Genomic DNA, 14,326 nt, shown 5'->3' on the forward strand with positions numbered 1-14,326 from the left:
TTCTATCATTTTCAAACATCTCTTCTGACATTGATTGGCATCTTTCTTTCTAAGTCAGGATTGTGGTCTGTGCGTGAACATTTTATATCACCAGGTGCTGTATTAACATTTTGGGGAAGGTAATAGGTGCTATCTTTGCCACAGGAAGAACTCAGAGTATTTAAAGACACTTTCCCATGCCAGGTTTTGATAGGAAAAAAAATGTAAATCATAGCTAACATATCCAATTTATAATTCCATTTAAATTCCAATCAGGAGATTTTGTTAAAAGATCTCTTTGAGCTAAAGTTTCTTAAATTTTAATCTTATTAAAGAATATATTAATGAAGAAAACTGTGAGTTTACTTGCCCTTCATTAGCAGGGATATGGAAGGATGCAGTCGACTCTTTGTAATTACAATCAATTATTTCATATGTTTTGGAATTAGTTTTATCTGCCTCATTTCATCCTTCCTTTCCTAAATTGTTAAATAAAAATAGAACCTAAAATTTCCTTCTTTAAATGACCTATCATTTCAATAGTGGCTGCTCACTAGTGGCTTCACCACCACTTCACCCATGATGATAAAAGTTCCTCCATATCTCATGAGTTTCTTTGTACTTACCAAAAAAAAAATATGATCTGGCTGCCTTCTTCTTAATGATGATCTAAGTCAAGGGTGGTTCTTGGATAATAGAAACAGAGTTAATTCAGAGAACTGCAGAATTTCAGAGTGGTAAAAGAATTCAGTGAACATATTATGTATGTGTGTGTGTGTTCACTTGACTTTTGGAAAGTGTTTGTTATTAGGAAGTTTGTGTTTGTCTGTCTGTTTGTTTTCTCACATCAAGTCTAAAATTTTACCTTTCACTCATTGCTCCTCTTTCAGCTGTTTACTGATTAGAAAAAGTCTAATCACTTCTTTATTTGGCAACCTTTCAAATACTTGAAGAATATTTGCATTTCCTTCCTGAATCTTCTCTAGACTAAGAATAGTGATTTCTTTCAATTAATCCTCATATCTTATGGCTTCCTCTTTACCAACCCTGCTCTGGACACTGCAGTTTCTCAATGTTCTTAAACCATGGTGCCTAGAACTGAGCACAATAACCCAGACTGGGGCCAAAGAGAGCAAAGGACAGTGGGATAATCACCTACTCTTCCTGGAAGCTGTTACTTTCCTTAATGCAGTCCAAGATAGCTTTCCTGGCAGTACATCACACTGCTGACTCATACTGAACTTGATTAACAGATCTCATTCTCAAAGCCTTTCTAATTTGTTAGGCCCTGCCAGATTTTGGACTTCCTTGGCATTGCCTTCAAGAACCTAGGGTCACTTCTATGCCATCAAGAATTAGAAGAGAATTTTACTGGAGGAGTACCATCTTTTAAATGAAAAGTACATATGAGTTAATACCATTTATCAAATTGAATCAAAACAGAGTAGAACAGTACATTGTTAATTACATAAATCTCATAAGATCTTTTTCAAAAAGAAAAAAAATGAATGGAATATGGGATGGGGGAGTACTCCTAGAGTATTTTCCAAACTTCTTCCAATGCTTTCCTTTATAGAAGGCAGAAACTGTGCTTTTTGGCTCACTTACATCTGCATCTACTGCTTTACCTGGTTTCAACTCCACAAAACAAGATGCCCCTTTGCTGGAAACCCCTTCCCACCTTTCCTGCCTTTTGTGTGCTGCCCCCCCCCCCATAGTAAACTCCTTAAGGGCAGTAACTGTTTCCTATTTATTGATTGTATCCCTCCACTTAGCACAGTACTTGGCATATACTAGGCACTTAATAAATGTTTATTGGATTATTAGTGGATTGAAGTACTACATAAGTGAAGCTTAGGTTTTAACTTTACCCAACAAAAGCCGAATCAACTGGAGCAAGGCTTGGAATCCTAGAATAATAGTAGCTAGCATTTATATAACACTTTAAATTTTGGAAAACATTTTAAATATGTTATCTAATTGGATCCTCAGAACAACCCAGTGAGGTAGGAACTATTATTTTCCCCATTTTATGAGGAAATGGGATGAAAGAGTTTAACTGATTTGCCCAGGATCACATGGTTGGTAAGCATCTGAGGTAGAAATTAAACACTCAGGGCCTCATGATTGCAAGTCTAACATTCCACTCACTGTTCCCTCTAGCCAGAAAGAATCTTAAGAATTACCACAGGAGATATCCAGCGGACTGAGGAAAGGTAATCTAAAAAAGCCAGCTACTTACTACACTAATTTTATGACAGCTACTGTGCTCTAATATCCAGAGAACAAAACCGCTAAGAATGCCTGCCCCTCACCCACTCGCATTAAATCCAACATTGTAGATAGGGTACCTACTATTATGTTTAATAGAGAGAGGATCTAAATCTGAAAACTTGCCATTCATTTCAGTGAACTAAATTTATTAGAAAAATTAAGGCTGCTTCTAGAGCCTTTAAAACAACAACCACAACCACAAGTATTGATATAGATTGCATCAGGAATTTTTTTTTTTTTGCATGAGATCATCCCTCCTCTCCCAACCCTTTACCACATGTCCCAGCACAAATAGGTAATAGAATTTCATTTTGGACATTTTCCATATTCTGTCATAGAGAATACCTATAGATGCCAAGTTGGAATCTCAATTGTGGCCCTTGTCTATAAAGTACAGCTGTAAAACAGAGGTTGTTAAACTGGAGTCCATTAACCTGGTTTATAAATTAATATAGATGTTAGAAAGATAGATAAACCGCATTTTAACATTATTCTTTGTCTATATTTTTATGCCTTTAAAACCATGATACTGAGGAACCCATGATACACACACAAAAAGTTAACAAATGCTACTTCAAAGTGATAGGATATTCTAAGAACATTTTAATACATAGAAATTAAACTTTCCCTATTAACTCATTTGCTGGAGTGGGCCTATAAAAAACGTCTTCTCTGAAATAGCATACTGCAGGGGGTAAAGTATCTGAAAGGACTCTTGGGTAGTAGAATTAGTATAGGAATATACAAGAATATTACTACTAAAAGATCACATCTCTCAGGAAAAAAATAAAATCTATTCCCTCTTAAGCAATATAGACAATTTTCAATATTTTGCTTTGATTTCAGAGAAGTAATTTATTTATTCATTGCCAAAAGTCAACAAGCATTTATTTTCTACCATGTGCCAGGCTATACACTAATTTGAGGAACTCACAGTCTGAAGGGGGAGAGAATATACAAACAACTATGTACAAACAAGATAAATATAGGATCAGTAGGAGATAATCACAGAGAAAAGGCACTAGCATGAAGTGGGTGTAGGAGTGGCAGTGGAGGAAAGGCTTCCTGCAAATGGTGAGATTTTAGTTGACTTGAAGGAAACTTGAGATCATTAACTACACTGTTAAAAGTATATTTAGGTGTGCCAATGAGAAATGTGAAATAAAAAATACATATATTTATTTTAAGCTTTTGGATTACAGAGATTTTATTTTTCCTGTAGGTGCTCCAAGTGACCAGAGCAGTGGCACATCTTCTCCCCTTTGTGACAGTGGTTTGCATCTCAACTACCATCCTACCAATACGGTAAGAGGCCTGAAGCATGAATAAAACATAAAGGAAAGAATAAAAGAACAACTAAAGAATCAAATTTAATCTATAGCTAAGAACTTTCACTAATCCTGAGTCATCAAGATTTAAGTCATTGGTTGCTTTATTCTATATGTATCTGTAGCTCAACAAGCTGAAAGGAAAAAAGAAATAGGCCAAGTATTGCTGTTATCTTTGCTCTTCATGAGTCAGCATCTCAACAGGTTTTCTAATATCAGGCATCTAAACAATATATCTGCAATTTCTGAACCAAAAGTGTAATGTTTCCTAAGTTTATTTTCTTACTAACTATGCCAACCAAAAAGTTTTGCCACTGATGAAATTTTTTTTTTAATCCATTAATGTACAGTCTGAAATTCTAGTGCCACATTTGTGAGGTGTCATGATTTTGTGACACATCCTCAGAAATACAGGAACATAAGGTGATGGTGACTACACTTGTTATTGCATTAATAAGAGGACTTCTCAGATGAGGAAACTATCTCTATTCATGTAGATCAGCCCCTTCTCTGAAACTTATGGTCTTATAGAATTGCTGAAGGCACTGAGAGTTTAAGTGACTTGCCCAGGGTCTCAAAGTCACTATGAATCACAGGTCAGACTTGAGCTAATGTCTTTCTTGCTCCTCTCTCTAGGGTTCTAGCCATTAGGACACACTGCCTCTCCACAATCCACATCTAATGTCATTCTTTAGGTTTCAAAATAAAAGTTACTCATTTATGTTCATGAGTGGTTCTGGTCATTTAAATGGTTTGGTGATTGGATTTCATTCATTCTCTATTATAGACACTGGCTCTTTAATTTGAATTCAATTCACATTAATAAATAATTTTGAAGTGCCTATCATATGGAAGATAGTCCTATGTACTGTGGGTGCAGAGCTGAAAAATAAAGCTGCTCAATCAGAATCTTTTAATTTGACAATGTACTCAACAGTGTTTTAACCAATTATTGGTCCCCTTCTAGTGTGTGAGGATTCCATTCAATTCAAAGAATATTCATTAAATGATACTTGTGGGCACAGATTGTAGAATTCAGAAATAATTCTGTGAAAATGCTAAATTATTATTAACATGTAACATAAAAACTGGTATAGTAGCCCACACTTATATGAATGAACAGATGAATGAATAATAAAAAAAAAAAACATTTATTAGGCACTTACTATTTGCAAAGAAGAATCATGATAAGCACTGGAGATACAAAAAGAAAAATCAAAACAGTCTCTGTTCTCAGGAGTTCATATCCAAATAAGAGAAGAAAATACTTACAAGAGTTTGCAGCCATAATTCAACAAAGACTTATTCCGTTTCAAACTGGAATCATTAACTTAGGCACTTGGATTCCTCCACCAGTAGACTAGATCACTAGTAGACTGCTTCACTAATGAAATTTTCAAACTATTTAAATACAAAGAAGTTTACACCCCTGAAATCACCAAGTACAGATCATCTTGTTTATACATTTAAGATTTCATCTTGCCATTATACTTAATAAACATCAATGTGGGGCTGAAAACTCTAGTCCCTTAATTTACACTTTGTTTATAGACATATGAGACCACAGTTTTTACTACTGGTTCTTAGCTTGGATCATTAACTATGAACTTCCAGGTATCTCCTGTGATAGTCTTCTCCCTATAGAGTACTTATGTATAGTATGTAGTCTGCCAAACATATGTGAGCAATTTTCTCTCTACCTCATTCTTTGCATTAGTTGTGTATGCTACCAGGCAAATATATTCTTATCATCCTTTCTTAGCTGCAGTCCTGGCTGATAGCTCAGTTCCTTTGAGACTAATTCTTATGTAGGAGTTCTTAATTTGGGGTCTGGGAACTTGTTTTTAAAAGTATTTTTGTAACTGCATCAATCTAATTGTTTTCCTTTTTAATACAGTGTATTTTACTTCATGCTTTTGAAGATATTGTGAGAATGAGTCCATAAGTTTCACTACACATCCAAAGGGATTCATGACACAAAAATAATTCAAAATCCTTACTCTAATGAGACCAATATTGCTTCTGTGCCAACCCTTTTTGGTCCTATGCTCACTTTCTGCCTGTGGAAATGACACAGAATGAATAATTCTCTCCATACTAGAGGACATCACTTTCTAGGCAAATCTGACCAAGTTCTTGTGATTTTCCTATTCCTCATTAGAGAAAAGTTTTCTACAAAACAGACCTTACTTAAGAATTCCATCAGAGGTTGTCAGGGATTGAGCGTCTTAAAACTTAGAGATTTTTTTGATAAAAACTAATCAAATATAATCATTACTATAGACTTGGAAAACAATAATTTAATAATATTAATAAAGCTGTTACAGAGTAATCATATAATTATATCCCCAAACATGGTTTTTAAAGCTAATTTCTTACAAATGTTTGCCCAATCCCAATTAGCTAAGTAAGAATCATATTTTTGCTTCAGTCTTCTTATGACACTGAAACATATCTATCCTGAACTGGAAATAGTCTGAAAACAAGGAGATTCTCCTATAATTGAAAAGAAATACTTGAAGAAAAAAAATTTCTGAGTTACCTAGTTGAAGTTTCTTCAATAATCTTTGAATATGTATTTTTTAGAATTTGAGCCTGAAAACTATCCCAGCAAATATCTTTAGTCACTAATTAACACATATTAATAAATCCCTAGTGAGTGAAGCTTTACCATAAATGCAAACTCCATAAGGAAATTATAATTTACTACAATTGTAATGATATGAAATATGATTGGACTGGCATAACAACTTGGATAATTAGTCTAAGCTATTTTTAAGAGTAGAGTGACATGTATCTTGAGGATTACTAAATGTTAATTCTGAAACTACTGACACCATCCCCTCTACAAAGCACAGCAGAACGTACTAGCATATCTGGAAGTTTGGCCATGTATCTAGATTTTATCTGAAGCTCTGCCATGAGCCACTTATGCGACCTTGAACATATATCACTTAGTCTCTCTTGACCTCTCTTGACCTACTTTGTGAAATGAGGTCATTGGATCAGGTGAAAGTATCTTAGATTTTAATCTGGAAGTGATCACTGAAGTTATTTGATGCACCCCCTTCAATTTACAGATAAAGATGATCTAAAATGCCCATTCTAGCCTTAAGATTCTATGATTCTAAATATTTGCTCATGGTCTATACTTTTCTCATTTAACAATGAAAATACATTTCTCACAGGGATTGTTATGGCTTGAAAGCTGAATACTTACCTCAAGATCTATATATCCTCAGACTCATCAAAATCCTTTTAATATGAGTAGAACTTTGCAGAGGATTTTCCCACTTTCATTTTATTGTCAGGAACTACCTGAATTGATGCGAGTTTAGTGCAGAAAATTAGTGCATATAAACCTTGACTCTCTATTTGTGTGTGCCATTAAATAGAAGGAATTGTTTCTTATTAAATTATAAACAGATATAAATGAGAGGGCGGTATGTTAACATAATATTTTGAATTGTACTTTAAAGTGTTAGATTTCTTTAAATTCCACAAATCTGAATTACAAACTCTTTTTGCAAGTAAGATCATAATACTGAACTGTCATTTGGAGCTAGAAAATCTACAGATAAATAATCAACTATTCAGCCAGTGCAATCCCTGTGAACATTATAGTTTTCATTTTAATATCCCAAACTCTATCCACTCTCTCATCTCTCTCAGAATCCAGAAGAAAATGCACGAATCATCTCATCATTAGTATTAAGAAATCTTCAATATGGGGAACTAATAGAGAACTAATTACTTGCTAATTGCAATATTCCTTATGTTATATTATAGTAAAATGAATTATCACAACCATTGGATTTGCATATATGGTAAAAGCTAATTCAACTTTGGTTGTTTTTGTTTAGTTGTTTTCAGTTGTGTCTGACTTTTATGATCCCATTTGAGGGTTTCTTGGCAAATATACTGGAGTGTTTTGCCATTTGCTTCTCCATTGTGCCTCCACTTTGCAGATGAGGAACTGAGGCAAATAGGGGTTAAGTGACTTGTCCAAAGTAACACAGCTAGTATATGAGGTCAATTTTGCACTCAGATCTTCATGATTACAAGCCCAGTGCTCTATCCAGTGCACCACCTAGCTGCCCTACTTCTATATATATATATATGTGTGTGTGTGTGTGTGTGTGTGTGTGTGTGTATCTTCTCTCCCCAAATATAAGCTCCTTAAAAATAGGGATTTTTTTTTATTTTGTGTTTGTATTCCCAGCACTAGCTAGATGCCTGCTACCTAGAAGCATTATAAAATGCTTCTTGATTTTTTTAATGGCCTCACATGTAGTTGAAGTGGATAGTTGCCTTTTTGGTGTGCTTTGTGGAACACTAGCAAAAGCCTCTGCTACCAAAATTTATCTCACAAGCTGCTGTAAAAATTCAGCTTTATGACCAGAGACTTCTCCTCTTGGCATTGAGACTCCAGCAGATCCTTATAAAAATGCAAATAACTGTAGAAGGCTAATAATTACATTGACTAACCACGAACACTTTTGTGAAAAATGTATAATCAGATGACTAGTTGTCACTTTGGAGCACATAGCTCCAAGTGAATGGAACATGTGTGTGTGTGTATATATATATATGTATATATATGTATATATATGTGTATATATATATATATCTGTATATATATATATGTATGTGTATGTATGTGTATGTATATGTATGTGTATGTGTATATATACATATATATGTATGTATATATATGTATATATTGCTGGGGAGTGAGGGGGAAGTCATAATGAAGTTGATTTACTGTAGGCAGGGCTGTTCGGAGTTGGTGCAGGTTCCTAGGAGGCTGTGGGACAGCATAATGTGGTTTGCTAACTTGGTGATTGAGAACCCACCAGACGTAGTTGACTTTAGCCCTTTAATCTCATTTCATTCAAACTATCTTCCAGCTATACTGAACCCTTTAAATTTGACCTCCAGAGACAATATCCTGGAGTAGCTAAGTCATTCAGCTTTAGAACTTTAATGCTGGAATCATGTTGTGCTGGTTCCATCCCGTTATGTCTATTTGTCCAATGGCCCTAAACCAGGACTTTTCACTGACATCTTCCACCCAAGTTACTACACACATAATGCTCCTCTCCTGATTTCCACCTTTTGTTCTAGGAACAGGAATCAAACCTACCATTGCTTCTTGAAAGGACCTGTCAATTGACTTTATATTCCTGTGACTTTCCAGAACAAAACAGTATTCCCTAGCTACCACTCCCCTATTGTGTTATCTCAACCCATTCGATATAACAAGTTTTTGGAGAATAAGTACTGCTTTTCTTCATCATCATCATCACCATCATCATCATCATCATCATCATCTATTGTCATTCTTATTATTTCTATTTCCTCCTCTCTCTTTCTGTCTTTCTTCTCCCTAGCACTTATTACAATGCTTGGCACATCGTGCTTAATATTCTTTTTTATTCATTCATAATGGATGCTTAGAAGTTGAGAGAATGAGGTACAGCAGTAAATTTTGAACTCTTCACTCTAATCAAGTCAGCCTCTTCATTTCCTGAGAAAATACATCATACTCATTCCCATTTCTGTGGTTCCCTCATGTGAAAACTATTTTCTCCTTACCCAGATAGTGTTTGTTCTTTCAGATATATGTCAAGTTCCATCTCACTATCCCCAAAGGGTATGACACTGGTTTCCCCAGGCTCTGACATTCTATGGCACTTATTGACTCTGCTAATCCTCTTGACATGACCACCTCTCAGTTCCATAGTGATTTAAAATTTGCAAGTCACATAGTTTTCTTCTTATTTCATTTTTCATATTTGTGCCTTGCAAGGAGGTTGTAAGTTCTTTGAGGACAAAAAGTATGGGATTTTTTTTGGATGACCCCCAGAATCTTATAAAGGTCTGAGCACAAATTGGGTGTTCAATCTGAGGCAAGTAGTTGCTATTGTCGCTTATCCATTTTCAAAGGGAACCAGTGACATCATTGGCAGAGTTGCACAAAGTCATCAGCCTTACACTCTCTTCGTAAGTCATCAAAGTCCAGTGGCAGGACAAAAGTCAAGATGATTGGCCATGGTTCAGGATGCAGTGCATGACCTCAGTGTCTTCAATGACTAACCACGCTCTAAGCACTCATTCCACAGCTCCTGCTTAGGCTGCCTTCATGACTGTTGGAACAAATTGTTCTGACCCACCCATTCCACTGAGGAAAGTCTTCACTTGCTTGAGGTAGCCATTCCTTTAAATCACCAACAGGTTTGAGGCATTTTAGTCATCCTTTATCTGGTTTAACCCGAATGGTTGAGCCTATTTCTGCTGAGGTGTTTTACTGGTGTATGGCCACTGCTCATGCAACTGCTTCTTTGAGTCACAAGGGTGAGTTGGGGGAATCAGGTGGACACCAAATATGGATGAGCAGCCCTAAAAAAGGCTTGGTAAGCCCTCACACCAGAGATGGTAGTCCTATTGAATACCCCAAGTTGCTAGTGGATAGAAGACTGGACTCTCAGACACTTAGGAGCTCTGACCCCAGTTGTGTCACTTCACTTCTTTGGAACTTAGTTTCCCCATTTGTAAAAGAAGAGTGATGGACTAGATGACTAATGCGGTTTTTTCCAGCTCTAAAACTGGCTATCTTATCTGAGGAAGGATTTGAACTTGTCTTTATCTTTCTGTTTGAGTCTAGCAGTCTATTCTTTATGTAATGTTTTTCTGAAAAAGAAAATAATCCACCAAGCTCCTTGGATGGCATGTTTTATTGTCTTTCATTTTTTCTAGTTCTTTTTTAACTTCTTTTTTTAAAATTTGATTTTAGTGAACTTTCATTACTAATTGCCACATTTCCTTTCCCTTGTTTGAAGTGCATCTGAGATTTCCTTTAATGTTTTAAAAGATGTCACCCATGTGAGGCAAGGAAAGGAAAGTATATTTCTATAGTACATAATAGTTAGACTCAAATATAAAGTCAAAGGAAAGTATGTTTTTGTAATTAAAGAAACATTTTCCAAAACAAATCAATTCTTTTAGAACCATTTATTAAAGTACATTCTTACCATGTACAAAGACAAAATCTCCTCTCCTCCAGCTTTTCCAAAATGGTAGCTAAATAATAAAAAAAAAAGTGGGAAAGGTGTGCTGAAGTCTTTTCAAATGTCATTTTTTATTGCTTCACTTGAATTTAATTCAGTTCAACAAGCATTTATTCAGCACTCTCTACAATGCATAACACTGCCCTAAATATGTGCTCAGATGCATGCCTTTTTCTGCTGTATAAAATAAACGAGTTGTCAGTGGAAATATGACTTCCAGAGATTAGTTCCATTTGGGCTAGTCCTTTGGGCTTAGGATTCCTTTTCTCCTCTATGCAATGTCATTCACTCTCTTATTTAACAAACATTTGTGAAGCGTTTACTATTTGTAGGACACTCAGGAGGATACACAGATAAATTAAGAAATATAAGAATGCAAAAGCCCAGCAGTTAGTACTTCTATGGAAAATGGCAGCCAGCTATGCTCAAAAGCAATGATGGAAGATAGGATTTACTTAATTCTCCCTGAAGTAACAAAATATGAGAAACCTCTTTTGGACCCAGATGCTAATTATAAATAATGAAGCACTTGTTTCCCACGAAGACTTCTAGATTCTTTCTAGATCATTAGCCTCTTTATAATAATAAAACTATTCTTTCTCAGTCTAAATTACTGTATTTTTTTTCCTAAGCAACCTTGTTTGTTTTTTTTTTTTTTTGTTTGGGGGGAAGGGCTTGGCCTTGCTCCTGAATAATTCTTGTAGGTAAGGCAGGAATAACAAAACCCCAGAGTTATCAAACTTGTTTGGGAGTTTATTGAGTTCAATAGCAAGGAAGCCCCACTCAAGCAGGAAGAGACTCCATTAATTAACAAAAAGACAAAGTTTATTGATGCTTCAACCACAAAGGGGAGGAAAAGCTTCAGGCAAAAGGAGATTGGGAGGGGATGTTTCAAGAGCTGGTTTATTAGTACCTTGACCTGAATGACTAAGTTGATTTCTGAAATCAGGGAACCTTTGAATTCTCCCTGAACAGATTTTGTCAAGCAGGATGTTCTTCTGGAGGGATTAATGTCATGAGAAGACAGTAAGGAGGTCCTTTAATTATTGAGATAATGCCTAACAAAGATGGAGGGAATTGTGGTCAATTTATAATCCAGAATCCTCTCCTCCCCACCTTTTTATGCCTTAAGGCAGGGCTGTCCAAAACATGGTCCTTGTGTCCCCATGTGGCCTGTCTGTGTCCACCACAAGCAAAGAAATTGACACAAATGCTTTAGTTCAAGCATTTATGTCACTTTCTAAGCCTGTGGGCTGTACTTTGGACAGCCCTGCCTTAAGCAGTAACATCTATTCTAAGGGAGAGTAAAGATTAAGCAAAGATTGATGGTGCGTGAGGTAAATAAAATGTGAAGACTTCACAGGGAAGATATGTATAAATATATATCTATATCTATACTAAGAAATGTTTAAAAATTGAGAAATAGGGAAGTGGAAAAATTCTGAGGCTGTGAGAATCTGATGGCTCAGCCTCTGGGAAAGTTTACCCTGAAACTTTTTGTTCTTTCTTCTGGTTCCAGTTTAAAGATTTGCTCAATAAGAATAGGGTCACTGTGACCAGCTTTCTTTTACTGTAAAAATACTGTAGAAGAATGGAGAGGGTCTCCCCCTCCCCTTATCCTATTCTCCTTCTTTAGATTTATAGATGTCACCTCAGTTGTAATCATTAACTAAGGGAATGGGAATTGGAGTTTCTGTGACTCAATTTCCAGGTTTTTTGTCTAGCTTTCAGGCTCAGATTGTAGAGAAGGGTCAGAGATGGGCAGGAATTCTCTTCTGTTAGGTACAATTATTGGTGCTTTGCCCCTCATAAAGCACCTCCTTTGCTGGTTCTGTTCTGTGTTAGCAGAGGATGCCCAATTCTCAAGAACTGAATAAAATTTATTTCTGTTCCCACCCTGAGATGGCTTCTTATTAACTTCTAATTGGTGAGGGTCTTTCATCCCACACAATGGGAAGAGAATTGGGCTGAGAGTAGGATATGGGAGGTAGTAGAACTCATAGCTTCATAACTCTCCTAGAACCAGAATCCAGTGAAGGATAGTGGATCATAGCAGCTGCTTGATGCTTTAGAGCTGGTTACAAGTGTAGCACCATGATATTGAGTAGAGAGCACTAGAGGCAAGTGGTGAGATGGTGGGCACATATCATGATCAACTAGAATTTCAGTCAGTAATTTCTTGGCTACTGTGGGAGTGTCTGTCTTCCTACAGGGAAAGGCTTCTACCCATCCTGAAAAGGAGTCTATTAATACCAGAACACAATTATACCCTTTCCATGGTGGCATTTCAATGAAATTCATTTGGACACTTATGTTGACAAAGGGGACCCAAGGTTTTTGTCATGCCACCAAGTCAGTTTTTACTCTTTTTCCTGGGACATGTTGCATGCAAAAATGATATTATTGGCAAACTAGTCTCACTATATGAGTTACTCCCAGGACCTCCCAATCCCTGAGGATTTCAGCTACCACCACCCTTTGGTTTGTGTGAGCCACAGAGTGGACCTCAGGAAGCTATGTAGACAGTAATGAACAGGGTATCACACACCATCTGGCCTTGTATACCCAAAGGGATCAGAGCTGGAGAAAAGTCTAGAAGCAGTCCAGGAGGCCTATTCAAGTTCCAGGAAAGGTGCCTGAGCTGTTACAAAGTAGGTGGACAAAGGCAAGGGATGAGAGTTGGCCGAAGGAAGAAGAGGAAACTGAAAGGTGTGACTACAGTCACCAAGAGCTACAACTATTGCAGGAGAGTCTATATGAATATTGCCCACAGACACAAGGTCAGACAAGAAAGAATAGCACTATCATTTGCAGCTAGCAAGGTCTGACAGCAATGATACTGCTTCAGGGAAGAAACACAACCAGCAAAATAAATGGACCTCCCAGTGGCAATAAGGAATCCCCAAAATTTCTCAGTTGTCCAAAGTCATGAACTATACCAAAGACATAGTAGAAACATCTTCCCTTGGACATTCTGCAATTCTCTTTTTGATTCCAGGTTAAGAGTCATAAGTTCACAGTCAATCATGCATCAAATTTCCACATTATTCACAAATCTTGTGAATAGCCAGGCTCAAAATTAGCCAGATGGGAATATTTCCTGTTTAGAAAGGAAATAGCACAATGGGGAAACTGAGTCAAGAGGCTCGTACTCCTATGTAAGGTTGTCCCTCCAACTTTCTTAGACACAGACATCCATTTTCGGTCTGTACTCCTTTGGGACAGCACATGGAAGTCCCCTTGAATGGTGGACTTAATAGTGGTTTAATGACAATTCAGACATACCTAAAATCAAAATTCACAATAATATCAAAATACAGTCCCAAGAGATTTTACCTCAAATAGCAAAATTTCACTAATCACAGCTTAGGAGTCAGTTATTATTATTTTTTTCTGATGTTGCACTAACAGTTAACAATGAGTAAATATAAGGAGTTGTGTTTATCCTTCATTTATAAATTAAGAATGACCACGTTCTGGAGTTTCTCACATGTGGTGAATATATGATAGTTCACATAACAACCCCAGAAAAATTCTGACCACATTATGACTCCAATCTGTATTGCCTATTAACCCTAAGACATAAAGAAATCTTTGAATCTAAGGTCTATTGCTGCTAAGTTGACTCAAAGATGTAACTTTGCTATATATTACTCATTAACAGGTACTATTTCA

The 14,326-nt window shown here is 36.3% G+C and overlaps 1 protein-coding gene across 1 annotated transcript in view; it reads left to right on the forward strand.

Annotated features, from left to right (window-relative positions):
* LOC118836753 (gamma-1-syntrophin-like) overlaps positions 1–14,326 on the forward strand; it is a 197,704-nt gene that overhangs the window by 158,171 nt on the left and 25,207 nt on the right. The window contains exon 9 of the mRNA XM_036743949.1: positions 3,476–3,558. Coding sequence (XP_036599844.1) covers positions 3,476–3,558 — 83 coding nt within the window. The remainder of the gene's footprint in view (positions 1–3,475; positions 3,559–14,326) is intronic.

The sequence above is a fragment of the Trichosurus vulpecula genome, chromosome 1, assembly GCF_011100635.1.
Source record: "Trichosurus vulpecula isolate mTriVul1 chromosome 1, mTriVul1.pri, whole genome shotgun sequence".
Lineage (NCBI taxonomy): Eukaryota > Metazoa > Chordata > Mammalia > Diprotodontia > Phalangeridae > Trichosurus > Trichosurus vulpecula.